The 17068-nt window shown below is 38.3% G+C and overlaps 1 protein-coding gene and 1 pseudogene across 2 annotated transcripts in view; one reads left to right on the forward strand and one right to left on the reverse strand.

Moving 5' to 3' along the window:
* Window positions 1-17068, forward strand: part of RAB6A (RAB6A, member RAS oncogene family) — an 86195-nt gene that overhangs the window by 31644 nt on the left and 37483 nt on the right. For both annotated transcript variants that reach the window (XM_059133114.1, XM_059133105.1), the window contains exon 2: window positions 16986-17044. In XM_059133114.1, coding sequence (XP_058989097.1) covers window positions 16986-17044 — 59 coding nt within the window. The remainder of the gene's footprint in view (window positions 1-16985; window positions 17045-17068) is intronic.
* LOC131807609 (high mobility group protein B1-like) lies at window positions 1724-2455 on the reverse strand (annotated as a pseudogene).

Raw genomic sequence — 17068 nt, forward strand, 5'->3', positions numbered from 1 at the left:
GTTTCCCCCTGCTTGTGCTCTTTTTCTCTCTCTTTGTGAAATAAATAAATTGAAATCTTTTTTTTAAAGATTTATTTATTTGAGAGAGCAAGCATGCACGTGTGTATCCACATGTGTGCAGGGATTTTAGATTTACTTTTTTTCATTATGGGTAATGAATATTTTTGCTTTAGCAAAATTTTAATGAATTTATAGCTTTTTTTCTAAACCTTTGCAGTTGTTAGTTTATTAGTACCATCCAGGACTCAGATGTTCAGTATTCTTCCTGAAATTACATAAACAAATGCAAATAGAAAGAATGCAAGTCAAAATTAAACAGCAAAACAGCACTCCATCACAGAAGTGTGTAAAATTACAAGAACAGTATTTTAAAACACTGGCACTTTAAGAGAACAATAATCTCAAAAAACCACAAAATTGCCACATTTTTCCCTAAACTGCTGTGTATACAAAGATGAGTCTAATGAATGGGTTAGGGTTTTGTAAAGAAAAATCAAATTCAAATCAGGTTAACTCATACTGAAATACAAAGTGTCAAGTGTCTTCTTCCCTCAGGTCTATTTGACTTATCTAAAGGAGCAAACTATAATATAGGAAAATACACCTGATTTTAAATGCGGCATACATTTTATAAGTTGGGCCAATTAATTAAAAATACCTTTAATGAAAGTCAAGTTTCCTAAGAAACCCATATTCAGTAAATAGGAGAAAACATTTACAGCCAGCCCTTTTTTTCCCCCAGAGCCTTTGCTGGGATTGTCAACAAAAAATTTAATATGGCAGTCTTATAGTTTAAGTTCATGCTTTTGGGGATACATTCTCAGGTTGTCTTTAATGTGGGGACTGCAACTGTAACTGCCATTACATGGTAATGGGAGTTAAAGGATGTAGAGTCCTTATGTAAAGATTAGAACATACTTTTCTTTTAGTCCTTCAAGGACAGACTTTTCAAAATGTTTGATTCTCCTAATCCCATGGTGTGACTGACTAGACTCGTTACTCTACTTTATAAACATGCCTGGGCTATGTGAGATCTGGTATCAATTGATCAAGTTTTGAGTTTCAGTTCTGGGTGAAAACTGTCTCAGTTCAACTTTTATTACCCTCCTCATGAGTATGCAGGGTGCAGACAAAAGCTTTTTATGAGCTAACTATATGGAAAGATAAACACTGTAATAATCCATGTGATCCAAAATGGACAAAAGCAAAAGACTAGCGTCCCCTCAAGAAGAAAAATTTCAGACCTATGAAAAGGACAACAATACTAATAAAAAAAAATTGTATTTACTTAGAAGCATTCAGAAAGTCAACAAAACAGCTGCAACTTTTTTTTTTTTTGCAATTACAGAATGGTATTCAATTAATAGAACAACAGTTATTTCGTAGAAGCTGCATCAGAGACAACTGAAGATGAAAAATTACCATCCCCGTATATAACTAATTTGTGCTGTGCACTAACAAGAACCTGCTTTAAGATTCCATGCCAATTTACAATCCCCATACTGTACCAGGCAAGGTTAGTGGCTGTTGAAAATATCACCAGGTCAGGGCTATCTAAAGACACATTCTTTAGTGTGTTAACTATACAAAAAAAGACACTGTACAGTTTAAAAACAAATCTTATACAGCCTTACATTTCAATTTTTTTCTTTAAAAAGAATGAGTTGTCTGTAGGGGGTTTAAATGCTTTATGGACAAGAAAAAAAGCTGCGCTAGAACCAACTTACTCATCATCATCTTCGTCTTCATCTTCCTCCCCCTCATCCTCTTCATCTTCCTTATCCTCCTCTTCCTTCTTTTTCTTGCTCTTTTCAGCCTTGACAAATCCTTTTTTTTGCTGCATCAGGCTTTTCCTTTAGCTCGGTATACAGCAATATCCTTTTCATATTTTTCCTTCAGCTTAGAAGCCGCCTTTTCCTAAGACTGCTTGTCATCTGCAGCAGTGTTATTCCACATTTCTCCCAGTTTCTTTCCAACATAACCAGTGTATAGGCCAGGATGTTCTCCTTTGGTTTTGGGGCGATACTCAGAACAAAACAAGAAAAAAGCCAACAGAGGCCTCTTGGGTGCATTGGGATCCTTGAACTTCTTTTTTGTTTTCCCTTTAGAGGGAATATAAGTTTTCATTTCTCTTTCATAATGGGCCTTGTCCTCCTTTGCTATGTCTTCAAATTTTCCTTCTTTTTCACAGACATGGTCTTCCACCTTTCTGAGCACTTCTTAGAAAAATCAGAGAAGTTGACTGAAGCATTTGGGTGCTGCTTTTTGTGCTCCTCTCGTTAAGTTTGCACAAAGAATGCATATGATGATGACATTTTGCCTCTCAGCTTTTTAGGATCTCCTTTGCCCATGGTTAATTATTTTCCTCAGCGAGGCACAGAGTCACCCAGTGCCCGGCTGGCTCTCACTTGCCCTGGCTCTGTCTCTGTGGAGCTCAGTGTACTGCAGTGGCTGTGAGAGCAGGAGCCAGAAGCAGCCTCCTCATTATCTCCGCTCTGTAGCTATAGCTTTTTTTTTTTTTAAACAACTTGATGGCACTAAGATTTCTGTAGCAATCTGAATAGGTATCTAATACTGTGGACCTTATGAAGATACCATAATTTATATAACCATGGACCTGTTGAAAAGAAAGCTATGTCTAAATTTTACTCTTATAGTGACTAGTTTTACACCTAAATCTTTATGTACTTGTCTAGTTATTTTCTTTAGATACTTGTTCAGATTAAACTGCATGCTAGATCCAACTGCACATTGCTGTTTTTGATAAATACTACCAAGTGGAGCGGTAGGAAAGGCTGTCCCTATTCTGGTTTAGACTCCTCATGGAGTGTTTTTTGTTAGCTTTACTAATACTGGAGTTTGAAATAAAATGCCCAAAATGCTTCTTCCATTTTATTTATTTATTTATTTATTTATTTTTTAGAAAAAAAGATTATTTATTTATTTATTTATTTGACAGAGAGAGAGAGAGAGAGAGATCACAACTAGGCAGAGAGGCAGGCAGAGAGAGAGGAAGGGAAGCAGGCTCCCTGCTGAGCAGAGAGCCCGATGCGGGACTCGATCCCAGGACCCTGAGATCATGACCTGAGCCGAAGGCAGCGGCTTAACTCACTGAGCCACCCAGGCACCTGCTTCTTCCATTTTAAATGGGAAAAAGTGACACAGTACTATTTAGGATTCATAGCCTTTGTTACCATTATAGTCAGGGCTCCCTTATTCAGAGTAGGACCCATTCAACCTAAGGAAAAGGGCTGTAGTTAAGGCTGTATGTACCAAGTATTAGGAGAGCATAGAGGATGGAGCTACAAAGACTTAGGGTATTTGGATAAAGGCTTTGCAGAAAATAGGACATTTGAGTTAGAATATGATAGAACATTCTTTGTCATGGTTTATTTATTTTAAAAAATATTTTATTTATTTATTTGATAGACAGAGATCACAAGTAGGCAGAGAGGCAGGCAGAGAGACAGGAGGAAGCAGGCTCCCTGCTGAGCAGAGAGTCCGATGCGGGGCTTGATCCCAGGACCCTGAGATCATGACTTGAACTGAAGGCAGAGGCGTGACCCGCTAAGCCACCCAGGCGCCCCCTTTGTCATGGTTTAATTGTGAAGTAGTGATTTTCACATTGGGGCCATGATATGTTCTGAAAACATTTTAAAATACTTTTTATTATGAATAGTTTCAAACATATATCACAATAGTTCAGATAGTATAATGAACTCCATTCAATGCTGACTTCCTAAAACTAGGCACCCAAACAACCTACTATTAAGGTAAATCTGAGTTTATTGCTTACCATGGTAAGTGAGACAATGCTTAGTAGCTATATTAGTTTCCTGGGGCTACATTAACAAATTACTACAAACTGGGTGGCTTAACAGAAAGGAATAATAGTTATTTGCAACTTTTATTTTCCTAGAGAAGAATTTCCTGGAATAGTAAAGTCAGGTTGATAACAGTAGAGTGGTAGAGTCATGTTTATGCAGATAGTAAGCCTTGTGAATGTAATTGGTTTCAGTTTTCATTCCCCAAATACTGTCATAGAACTTCAGTTATTAACAATTTGCCAGTTCTTATTTTGTTTCTGTCACCTGCTTCCTCCGTGGTACCCTGATTTAGTTAGCTACCACCTTCCTCCCTACATCATTTTTTTCCTTTTCTTCCTTTTTCTGCCATACATAATAGATGTTTATTAACCATTTATTAGCAAGAATAGAATAGTTCATACGTCTATGTAAGGTTGATAAAGTCTCTGCTTTCTGACTTTTATTGTGGTCTTACTGAACTTGAATGACAGATTTACTCAAGTGGATGTTAGTATACTTCAGAGTCAGGACACTGTTACCTAAGCTTACTGTTGGTATCAGGTAACCAGAATCTTGTGACCCATTGTTTAGGGACGAGACTGTTTAGGGATCAAGCCGTGGTATAAGTACCAGCTCTGAGGCTTGTTAGATTTTTTTTTTTTTTTTTAAATTTAGGCATAATGTATATATAGTGAAGAATACAAATCTTTATACTTTTTTTAAAAAAAGATTTTAAGTAATCTCTACACTCAACCTGGGGCTTGAACTTAAAACCCCGACATCAAGAGTCATATGTTCTACAGACTGAGCCAGTCAGGTGCCCCTGAAAGTTTTTATTTAGAGATCATGTCTATATGCTTTACCTTTGTTGATAAACTTTTTATTTTGGATTAATTTTAAATTTACAGAAAAATTGAAAACATTGTATAGTTCCATTTACCCATTAACTAGTTTATCCCTTTTTAGCATCTTGTATTACTATGGTAACTTTACCCAAACTGAGAAACTGATATTGGTATATTAATATTTATACCCAAACTCTAGACATTATATGGATTTTACTAGTTTTTTCATTAATCTCCTTTCTCCAGGATGCAGTCCAGGTGCCACATTGTATTTAGTTTTCCCATTTCCTGGGTTTCCTCTGATCTGTGATAGTTCTGTCTGTTTGATTTTTTTTTTTTAAGATTTTATTTATTTACTTGACAGACAGATCACAAGTAGGCAGAGAGGCAGGCAGGAAGAGAGAGGAGGAAGCAAGCTCTCCGCAGAGCAGAGAGCCCGATGCGGGGCTCAATCCCAGGACCCTGGGATCATGACCTGAGCCGAAGGCAGAGACTTTAACCCACTGAGCCACCCAGGCGCCCCATCTGTTTGATTTTTTAACAATTCTTGAGGCCAGATTTGTTTAAGAGTATCACCCCAGTTTGGGTTTGTCTGTTTTTTTTCTCATGTTTAGACTGCAACTTTGACAATATAACAAGGTAAATAAAACCCTCATACAGGTAAACGCTTTTTACTTAAAATAACATACATATAATGAAGCGTTTTACCCTTTTTAAGCTTTATTTTATTTTATTATTTTTTAATTTTTTTAAGATTTTATCTGTTTTGGGGGGTTTCCTGGGTGGCTCTGTTGGTTAAGCGGCTGCCTTCAGCTCAGGTCATGATTCCAGGGTCCTGGGATCAGGCCCTGCATCAGGCTCCCTGCTCAGCAGAGAGCCTGGTTCTTTCTCCCCCCTGTCACTCTGCTTACTTGTGCTCTCTCTCTGTCAAACAAATAAATAAAATATATATATATATTTTTTTTTTTTTTTAAGATTTTTTTATGTATTTATTTGACAGAGAAATCACAAGTAGATGGAGAGGCAGGCAGAGAGAGAGAGGGACCCTGCTGAGCAGAGAGCCCGATGCGGGACTCGATCCCAGGACCCTGAGACCATGACCTGAGCCGAAGGCAGCAGCTTAACCCACCGAGCCACCCAGGTGCCCCAATAAAATACATATTTTTAAAGATTTTATTTATTTGTTTGACAGAGAGATACACAGCAAGAGAGGGAACAAAAGCATGGAGAGTGGGAGAGGGAGAATAGGCTCCCCAGAGCAGGGAGCCTGATGGTGGACTTGATCCCAGGACCCTCAGGTGATGACCTGAGCCAAAGGCAGAAGTTAACGACTGAATCACCTGGGCACCGTTCAATTATTTATTTTAGAGAGAGAGAGAATGCTTGCAGTGGGGAGGAGGAGAGGGAGGAGGAGAGGGAGAATCTCAGACTCCCCCTGAGTGGGGAGCCTAATGTGGGGATTCATCTCAAGACCATGAGATCACCACCTGAGCCAAAATCAAGAGTCAGAAGCTTAATTGAGCCACCCAGGCGCCCCTACTTTTTTTTTTTTTTTTTTTTTTTTTTAAGATTCTCGAAGTGTATCATCCAGTAAAGGTCAGAAAAGGGACAAATCTTAAGTATATGACTTATTGAAAAGTTAACATACTTATCATCCTTACAGCTACCACTCAGATGAAGATATAGGTCACTTCTGGCACTCAGAATTTCCCCTGGCTCTCTTTTCCAGTTAGAAACTTCAGAAATTACAACTATTTTGACCTCTGTCTCCATCAATTAATTTTTCCAGTTTTAAACTTCATATAAGTGGAATCATACAGTATATATTCTTTTGTATCTGGCCCCCTTTTACTGTGCAATGTCTGGAAATTTGTCCATGTTGTTGTCTATATGAGTAAGATTTTTTTTTGCCTGTGGCTATGCCACACTTTATCCATTCTCCTATTGATAAAATTTGGAATGCTTCTGATCGTTGGCCGTTACGAATAAAACTGTTAACATTTTTGTGCATGGGGTATTTTTGGTTCAAGTACCCCAGTTTTTAGTTTTAGTATATATCTTCTTGAGAAATGTTTTGTCATTTGCTTTATGCCTTTAGGACTGTTTCCAGAGATTTTAAATGTTTTCTTCTTGTTTTGTTTTGTTTAAATTCTTACCAGTTTCATTGGAGAGTGGGTGTTAAGTAGCTCCTCAACAGTGTCATGGTGGAACTATTTCTGTCACGTATCTCCCAATCTGGGTTTGCTTTTCACTCTTTGTCTCTAGAAATTTTAATTTTGATAAAGTTCATCTTTTAAATAGTTTTCTTTCTTACTACTTTCTGAGTCCTGTTTCAGAACTCTCTGCCTCCCCTAGCACATAAAGGTATTATCCTGTACTTTTGAAGCTTTAAGGTTTAAGCTTTTACAGTTAGGGCTGTGATCCATCTTAATTAATTTTTTGTGTCCTGTGTGAAGTGTTGTAGGGGTCAGGGTTCTTTTTTATTTTCCATTCAGATATTGAGTTGTCCCTTATCTTCCTGCTGAATTTTGTTGACACAACTTTGTCATAAATAAAGTGGCCATACACATGTGGATCTGTTTCTGGACTTTGTTTCTGCTGGCCTTTTTTTCTATATATATATATTAATACCACATTGTCTTATTTATAACTGTAGCTTTATTTTTTATTTTTTTAAGATTTTAATTATTTGAGAGAGGGAGAGCAAGAAGCAGATGCAGGGAACCTGACGCCAGGTGCAATTCTAGGACCTGGGGACTGTGACCTGAGCCGAAGGCAGATGCTCAACCAACTGAAATACCCAGGGCCCCCTAGAACTGTAGCTTTATAGTAAATCTTGAAATCTGATAATGTAAGTTCCTTAGTTTTATTCTTTAAGATGGGCAATTCTTAGTTATTTCCTTTTTAATTTTTAATATTTATTTATTAGAGATACAGAGCACAAGTAGGGGGAGAGGGAGAAGCAGGCTCCCGCAGGGAGTCTAGTGCAGAGCTCAGTCCCAGGTCGCTGGGATCAGGGATCATGACCTGAGCCAAAGGCAGAGGCTTAACCCACTGATCCACCCAGGCACCCCTAAGTTATTTACTTTTATAGGTAAGTTTTTGAATCTGTCAGTTTATCCCAAACAAACTAATCAAAACCCTGCCTTTTTTTAAATAGTGCAGTTGCATTGAATTTAGCAATATTGAAACAACGAGTCTTCTAATCCTTGGACATGGTATGTTTCTCTATTTATTTAGGTCTTCTATAATTTCTCTCAGCAATGTTTTGCAATTTTCAGTGTAGAATTCTTACACATATTTGTTTTAGGTACCTAGCTCTCTCTCTTTCTCTCTCTTTTTTAAGATTTTATTTATTTGAGAGAGAGAGCACTAGGGGTGGTGGGGGGAAGGGGCAGAGGAGAGGGCCAAGCAGATGAGCAGGGAGCCTGAGTAGGTCTCGATCCCAGGACCCCTGGATCATGACCTTAAGCAGATGCTTAACTGAGCCACCCATGTGCCCCTGGTATCTTGTTTTTGATACTCTCATACACAGTATTTTTAAAGTTTCATTTTTCAGTTGCTACTACTGTGTACGAAAATACAGTTGATTTTTGTATGTGACTTTGTATTCTGGGCATTGCTAAATTTACTTATTTAGAAATTTTGCAGATTCTTTTGCATCTTTGGTCATGAGTGGTATTGGCCTATAATCTTCCTTTTTTATAATCTTGCCATTTATTTTTATTTTTTATTAAAGGGTTTTTTTTTTTTTTTTTTTTTAATGTGAGAGAGAGCATTGGTGGGGAGGGATAGAGGGAGAGAGGGGATCTCTCTATCACACTTGATAAAATACTGACGCTCATACCCTTTGAGTTTCGGAAGCAGACACTAATGACATAGGAATATTTTTAAAGATTTGACTCAAAGTCATTTTAGTGAGAGAACACGTGCTCACGTAACACACACACGTTCCCTCTAGCTGGGGGAGGGGCAGAGGGAGAGAATCTCAAGCAAACACCTGTGCCGAGTGTGGAGCCTGATGCAGGGCTAGATACCACGACCGGATCATGACCTGAGCCAAAACCAAGAGTTGAACACTTAACTGACTAGAGTCACCCAGGGGAGTCATTTATAGTAATAGTATATTTTATTTTATTTTATTTTACTTTATTATTTATTTTTAAAGATTTTATTTATTTATTTGACAGATAGAGGTCACAAATAGGCAGAGGCAGGCAGAGAGAAAGGGGGGGAAGCAGGCTCCCTGCTGAACAGATAGCTGAATGCAGGACTCGATCCCAGGACCCCGAGATCACGACCTGAGCCAAAGCCAGAAGCTTAACCCCCTGAGTCACCCAGGTGCCCCATAGTAATATTTTAAAGCCAATCCCAGAAATCTTAACATCCTATCAATAACTGTTACAGCGACTAGCCTATAAGAAGAGAAAATGGAGAGAAAATAATGGAGAGAAAATAATCAGAATGCATAGTCCATAGCAGTTGTTTCATAAAACTTTTATTTCAGTTATGTAATTGTGTCTGGGTTAGGATTTTAAATGTATTTCTTTGGTATTACAGTCAGAACACCTAGGAGCCCACTCTCCCAGAAGGTTGTCTTTTAGAAGTTTTCTGGCCACATGAAACCTTTGCTCTTGTTTATTTGTTTGTTTGTTTGTTTTGAGGCTGTTTTGTGACTCATTATTTTTCCTTACAGTTTTACTGAGGAAGCCTATTGTCTGTAGACAATAAACTGCGTCTATTTAAATTATACAGTTTGGGGGCGCCTGGGTGGCTCAGTGGGTTAAAGCCTCTCTGCCTTCAGCTCAGATCATGATCCCAGGGTCCTGGGATCGAGCCCCACATCGGGCTCTCTGGTCAGCAAGGAGCCTGCTTCCCCTCCTCTCCTGCCTGCCTCTCTGCCTACTTGTGATCTCTGTCTGTCAAATAAATAAATAAAATCTTTAAAAAAACATTATACAATTCAGTGAGTATTGACAGTGCAACCATCACAACAAAATAAAGAACATATCCATCATCCCTAAAAGATTCCTTACTTTGTCTGCTAACCCTAGGAAACCACAGATCTGCTGTTTTGTTGGCTTGTTTTAAAGGTATATGAATAATGAATAAAACATTTTTAAATAGGCTTTATTTTTTAGAATAGTTTGGTTTACAAAAAAACTGAAAAGGTAGTATAGTTCCTGTAAACAAACCTGTACCCAATTGTTCCTATTACTGACATTTTGTTAATATTGTACATTTTTCATAGTTAACAAACCAATATTGTATGTTATTAAGTAAAATCCATAATTTATTTAGATTTCCTTAGTTTTTCCCAGTGTCCTTTGTTCCAGGATTCTGTCAGATACCCTATTTTCTTAGTTTTATGTCTTCTTAGGCTCCTCTCGGCTGTGACAGTTTCTCAGATTTTTTTTTAGAATATTTAATTTATTTATTTGACAGAGAGAGGGAGATCACAAGTAGGCAGAGCAGCAGGTGGGGGGGTGGTGAGGGGGCGGTGGGAAGCAGGCTCCCGGCTGAGCAGAGAGCCCAATGCAGGGCCTGATCCCAGGACCGTGAGACCATGACCTGAGCTGAAGGCAGAGGCTCAACGCACTGAGCCACCCAGGTGCCCTGTTTCTCAGATTTTTAATGGCTTTGACAGTTGGAGTAGTACTGGTCAAGTATTTTCTAGGATGCTTCCGCAGTGGAATTTGTCTGTTCTTTTTCTATACGTTTAGACTGGGGTTATGGGTTTTTGAAACTGATCTGTTCTATGTAAAGAAAAATATCCTAAAAAGTAGAGTAACCTTACTTCTTAAGGCTGCAGTGACTCTTTGAGTGGTTTTGAGAGTAAAAAAATAATCCTGAAACACTGTGCAGTATCTGGCATAATACAAATAATATAATGAAAAAAGAGCCCTGGACACACCTGGCTAGCTTAGTCAGTTGAGCATCTGACTTGTAGTTACAGCTAAGGTCATGCTCTCAGGGTCTTGAGATTGAATCCCGCATTGGGCATTGTACTCAGCAGGAAGCCTGCTAAAGGTTCTATCTCTTTCCCCTCTCCCTGCTTGTGTGCTCATGTGCTCGCTTGCGCTCTCTCTCTCCCTCTCAAATAAATAAAGAAAAAAGAGCCCTGGACTAAGCATAAATGCCTTTTTAAAGTATATCTTGAAAGCACTTTTTGTTTTTTGCTTGCTTCATAGAGACCCTTCATTAAAGTTTTTTGAATCCCTTAAAAAAAAAAAAAGACATTTACCCATACCTTCTTAAGTTATTCTTAAATATTTCTTTTTTTTTTTTTAAATTTTATTTATTTATTTGAGAGAAAGAGCAAGTAGCAGAGAGAGAAGGAGAAGCAGACTCCCTGCTGAGGCAAGGCACTTGACAGGCTCCATCCCAGGCCCCGGGGATCATGAACTGAGCTGAAGGCAGGCGCTTAACTGACTGAACCATGCAGGCAACATCTTAAATATTTCTCTAAAATAGGGGTTCCTGGGTGGTTCAGTTGGTTAAGTGTCTGCCTTTGGCTCAGGTCCTGATGCCAGGGTCCTGGGATCAAGTCCCACGTCGAACTCCCGTTGAACGCCCTGCTTGGTGGAGAGCCTGCTTCTGCTCCCTCTTCAGCTCCCCCTGCTTGTGTACTCTCTGTCTGTGTCAAGTAAATACATAAAAATATTATTAAAAGAGCTTTAAAAATATATTTCTACAAAATAAACTTATTTAGGCCTTAGATCTTACGGCAGTTGTAGAGACATATTACCCAGAATTAGGATTGATTGCAGGTTCTGTTTTTACCAATGAAGAGTTTTTATAAGGGTTGGCAGTAAGGAAATAGAGCTACCTTGAGATTTCTCTGAAATCTTCCTTGCTGCCATATCACTTAGAAAATTTCACTTTTTGGGGCACCTGGGTGGCTCAGTGGGTTAAGCCTCTGCCTTCCGCTCAGGTCATGGTCTCAGGGTCTTGGGATCGAGCCCCGCATCGGGCTCTCTGCTGAGTCCTGCTTCCCCCACACCTCTGCCTGCCTCTATGCCTGCTTGTGATCTCCCTCTCTCATCAAATAAATAAATAAAATCTTAAAAAAATTTTTTTTCACTTTTTCAGGTTAATTGTGTTGCATGAATTCCATCCCAGTGCTATTTTTCTCTGTTGCTAGCAAAATTAAAGCTTTTCTTTAAACAAGAATTGGCAGAAAAGAATTAGATCTCTACTTAATTTTTGGAAAGGTTAGGGATTAAGAGGAAAGCATTTGTTACCTAAAGCATTTGTGATACTTTAATAGTGTCATTATAGTGTAGATGTTTGGAAACAAAATGTTAATTTCATATTGGAAAGCTGTTTAAGATTTTTAAAAAATTTGTAGTTAATTTTCTTAGAATGTCCTTGAGGTGGTGCTAATGTGAGAAAATTAAAATGGTCAGTTTTCAGGCCCTTTTGTTGGGGGATAAGATAGGCGAAAAAGTATTTGTCTCACAGGGATAGAGATGTTTATTAACAGCCTTGAAATTTTTTTTTGTTTGTTTGTTTATTTCTGGATCCTGTTCTGTTTCACTGATTGTCTCTAAGCAAATACCATACTATTTGGATTACTACAGTTTCATGGTAAATTTTGAGATTGACTATGGTAGAATCTTAAAAATTATTCACTGTTTTCAGGATTGTTTTAACTATTCTAGATCCTTTGCATTTTCATATGAACTCAGAACCATCTTGTCATTTGCTGTTTTTCAGAGGCTGTTGGTTTATGATTGAGATTATGTTAAAATTGTAAATCGGAGAGAATTGATATCTCAGTATTGATTACTTTTAAACTAGTGTATGCTATTATATTTATTTAGATTTTCTTGATATCCCCTTAACAGAGTGTTTTGTTTTCAAGGTAGAGTTTTTACACATCTTGTTCGTTAAATTTATTCCCAGTTGTTTTATATTTTCTGTTGTTACCACAAGTGTAGTTTGAAATGTCTGGTTTTCTGTTTGCTTCTGGTATTAGAAATGCAATTGATTTTTGTATATCAAACTTCTGTACTGAGACCTTGCCAAATTTACTAGTTGTAGTCGTTTTTTTTTAAGTAATCTCCACCCCCAGTGGAGGTGCAGGGCTTGAACTCAACAACCCTGAGGTTAAGACCTGAGCTGAGGTCAAGAGTCTTGACACTTAACCAGCTGAGCTACCCAGATGCCCCTAGTTTTAGTAGATTTTTAAAAAAATATTTTATTTATTTATTCGACAGAGAGATCACAAGTAGGCAGAGAGGCAGGCAGAGAGAGAGGAAGAGAAGCAGGCCCCCTGCCGAGCAGAGAGCCTGATGCGGGGCTTGATCCCAGGACCCTGGGATCATGACCTGAGCTGAAGGCAGAGGCTTTAACCCACTGAGCCACCCAGGTGCCCCTAGTTTTAGTAGATTTTTTAAATTAGTGTCTTAGGATTTTTTTTTTTTTAAGATTTTATTTATTCATTTGACAGACAGAGATCACAAGTAGGCAGAGGCAGGCAGAGAGAGGGGGGGAAGCAGGCTCACTGCTGAGCAGAGAGCCCGATGCGGGGCTCGATCCCAGGACCCTAAGATCATGACCTGAGCCGAAGGCAGAGGCTTAACCCACTGAGCCACCCAGGCACCCCATGTGTCTTAGGATTCTTTTGCATGACTAGTCATGTCATCAGTGAAAGAAACAATATCATTTTGTGTGCCTTTTATTTCTTTTTCTTAGCATTATTGCACTGGCTAAGACCACCAGTACTCACACTGAATAGAAGTGGTGGATTGAACATCCTTGCTTTCTTCCCCCATTCCTTGGAGGAAACCACTTAGAGTTTAGCACTATGTATGATGTTAATTAACTATACATTTCTTTGTAAGTGCTCTTTATCTGATTGTTGCCATCTCCTTTCCTGGTTTGCTAGTTTGCTTTGAGTTTTCATCATGAATCTGGTGAGTTTTGTCACATACTTCATCTGAGTATATTGAGATGAACTTTAGGATTTTCTTTTTTATTCTGTTAACATTTGGATTACATTAATTGATTTTCTATGATTTATTAACCTTTTATTCCTGGGATAATCCCTACTTATGAGGTATCTTTGTATATATATATGGATTTGGGAGCACCTGGGTGATGCAGTTGGTTAAGCCTCGACTCTTGATTATGGCTCAGGTTGTGATCTCAGGGTGGCGAGATCAAGCTCTGCTGTGGGCTGTGCTATGCACAGTTTTCTTAAGACTGTCTCTCCCCCCCACCCCTACCCCCCACTCATGCACACAGTCTCTCTCTAAAATAAATACTCTTTTATATGTGCATTTGATTTGCTAATACTTCGTTAAGGAATTTTGAGTCTTGTGTTGATGAGAGATACTGATCCATAACTTTGATTTTTTTTGTAATGTTGTTAGGGTTATGCTCATCCCATGTCATGATTGAAAAGTGTTCTTGTTCTCTTCTTTCAAAAAAAGAGTTTATGTAAGCTCGGTCCTATTCCCTTAAATGATTTTTAAAAATTATTTTATTTATTTATTTGACAGATAGAGATCACAAGTAGGCTGAGAGGTAGGCAGAGAGGGAGAGAGGGGCAAGCAGACTCCCTGCTGAGCAGAGAGCCTGATTCGGGGCTGGATCCCAGTACCCTGGGATCATGACCCGAGCCCGAGGCAGAGGCTTTAACCCAGTGAGCCACCCAGGCATTCCCCCTTAAATAATTAATTAGAGTTTTCTTTGTTGGGAGATTTTTATGCCCTTCCGTTTTAAACTTTTTTGTTTCTTCGTATTTAAAGTGTGTCTCTCTCAGAAAGCAAATATTTGTGTCTTCTTATCGTATCTTCTTATTTTCTTATTCTGAAAATCTTGCCTTTTAATTGGAATTTTTATTTTTTTTCTTTTTAAGGATTTTTTTTTTAATACAGAAAGGGTAGCACAAGCAGACAGAAGAACCAGGAGAGGGAGGAGGAGAAGCATGTTCCCTGCTAAGCAAGGAGCCAGATGTGTGGCTCAGTCTCAGGACTGTGGGATCACCATCTAAGCTGAAGGCAGTCGCTTAACCTAGCCACCCAGGCATCCCTTAATTGGAGTTTTTAAATCTACTATTCATATATTATATAAATTGATAGGGCTGGATTTGGGTTTGTCTCATTTGATTTTTGTTTGTTTGGTTTTTTTAATATTTTTATTTATTTATTTGACAGTGAGAGATCACAAGTAGGCAGAGAGAGAGGGGGAAGCAGGCTCCCTGCTGAGCAGAGAGCCCGATGTGGGGCTTGATCCCAGGACCCTGAGATCATGACCTGAGCCGAAGGCAGAGGCTTTAACCCGCTGAGCCACCCAAGCGCGCATGTCTCATTTGATTTTTATAATTATTTTACTGTTCCATTTTGATTCCTCTGTTAACTTGTTGTCTGTTCCATTTTGCGTATATTTTTAGTGATTTTGCCGGGGCTTGTGATACGTATCATCAACCTCTCACAGACTGTACTGTACTATTCACATGAACTGTAGATACCTTACAACAGTGTAACTGTATTTATGTCCCTGTCTTTTGTGTTACAGTTGTCATATATTACATTCTCTATGTTGTAAATTATAATATGTTATCATTTTTACTTTAAACATGTTTGTAAATTTTTAATTTTGTTTCTTAAGAGATTTTGTTTATTTGAGAGAGAGAGAGCGAGATGAGCCAGGATAGGGGCAGAGAGAAGAGGGAGAGGCAGACTCCCTTCTGAGTAGGGAGCCTGACTCAGGGCTTGATCCCAAGACCCTGAGATCATGACCTGAACTGAAACCAAGAGTTAGACACTTAAATGACTGTGCCACCCAGGTGCCCCTGGAGCTTATAATCTTTTAGGAAGAACAACAAATAGCAAATCATTATAAGTTTGCATACTATTTTACATTAGGTTTGAGGTTAATAAGAGCAGTATATTTACCAGGACTCGATATTGAATCATATTTAAAAATGCTGAGGGGTAGCTGGCTAGCTCAGTCAGTAGAGCATGCAACTCGATCTGGCGGTTGTGAGTTCAAGCCCCACATTGGGTGTAGAGATTACGATCTTTTGAAGTAAAATGCTTAATAATTTTTAATCTTTTGAATAAAAACTTTTAACAAGCTATTTTATATTTCTTTATTATGTATTTTATATAGCCTTTTATCCACCACTATTTCCCCCTCTGTGAAATGCAGATTGCCTTTTATCTCCTCAGATTTTTATATTTACTTTTTACAGATCCAGTCATTGTTGAAAATAGTAGTATGGGAGGGGTGCCTGGGTGGCTCATTGGGTTATATATAATTAATATAATAATATATAATATGATATAATTATGTATATCATACCACCCATATATAATTAGTGTTGGTATATGTTTTCTGAAAATTTTTTATATATAAAAATATGTACTTAAAAGTAAAACTCTAGAACCATTCACAGGAAAGCCAGGAAAAATATACATACTACTATTTTCTTTTCTTTCTTTCTTTCTTTTTTTTTTTTTTTTTTTTTAAAGATTTTATTTATCCATTTGACAGACAGAGATCACACGTAGGCAGAGAGGCAGGCAGAGAGAGGGGGAAGTAGACTCCCCACCAAGCAGAGAGCCCGGTGTGGGGCTCGATACCAGGACCCTGAGATCATGACCCGATCTGAAGGCAGAGTCCCAACCCACTGAGCTACCCAGGTGCCCCATTTTACTCTTTTTTTTTTTTTTTTTTTTTAAAGATTTTATTTATTTGACAGAGATTACAAGTAGGCAGGGGAGCGGGGCGGTGGGGGGAAGCAGGCTCCCTGCCAAGTAGAGATGATGCGGGGCTCGATCTCAGGACCCTGGGATCATGACCCGAGCCGAAGGCAGAGGCTTTAACCTACTGAGCCACCCAGGCCCCGCCGCTTTTACTCTTTTATGTGAAAAAGATAGAGAGCATTTCTTTAAAAAACGAAAACTATGTGTACTATTTACTAATAAATTCATAGTTCAAATGTTGCTATGTAAAGAGGCTTTTTCTCAAGTCCAATCCTAGTTCTTTTCGTGAGGGCCCAAGTAGTATCTGCTTGGCCTTTTGTGAATTAGAGATGTCAACATAATTGATTATTTCCCTCCATCTTTTCATTTTCCTCAGCTCTTTCACTAAATAAAACTCTCTTTACCTGTGCTCTTAATTTGAGTGATTGTTATCTCTTATTAAAGAAAAGCGTTTCAAGAAGCTAGGGGCTATATGTTTCTAAATTATTATTAGTAGAACCATTGCAGATATTTCCCAGTGACTTTAATTGTTCTCTGTAGAAGACTCACTTGAGAACCCAGTGTAATATGTTAACTGTGTTAACTGAGTGAATCTTTTCTCCTTTTCATTTCAGTTGGAAAGACATCCTTGATCACCAGATTCATGTATGACAGTTTTGACAACACCTATCAGGTAGGTATTTTATTTTTGCTAATT

Source organism: Mustela lutreola, chromosome 1, assembly GCF_030435805.1.
Source record: "Mustela lutreola isolate mMusLut2 chromosome 1, mMusLut2.pri, whole genome shotgun sequence".
NCBI lineage: Eukaryota > Metazoa > Chordata > Mammalia > Carnivora > Mustelidae > Mustela > Mustela lutreola.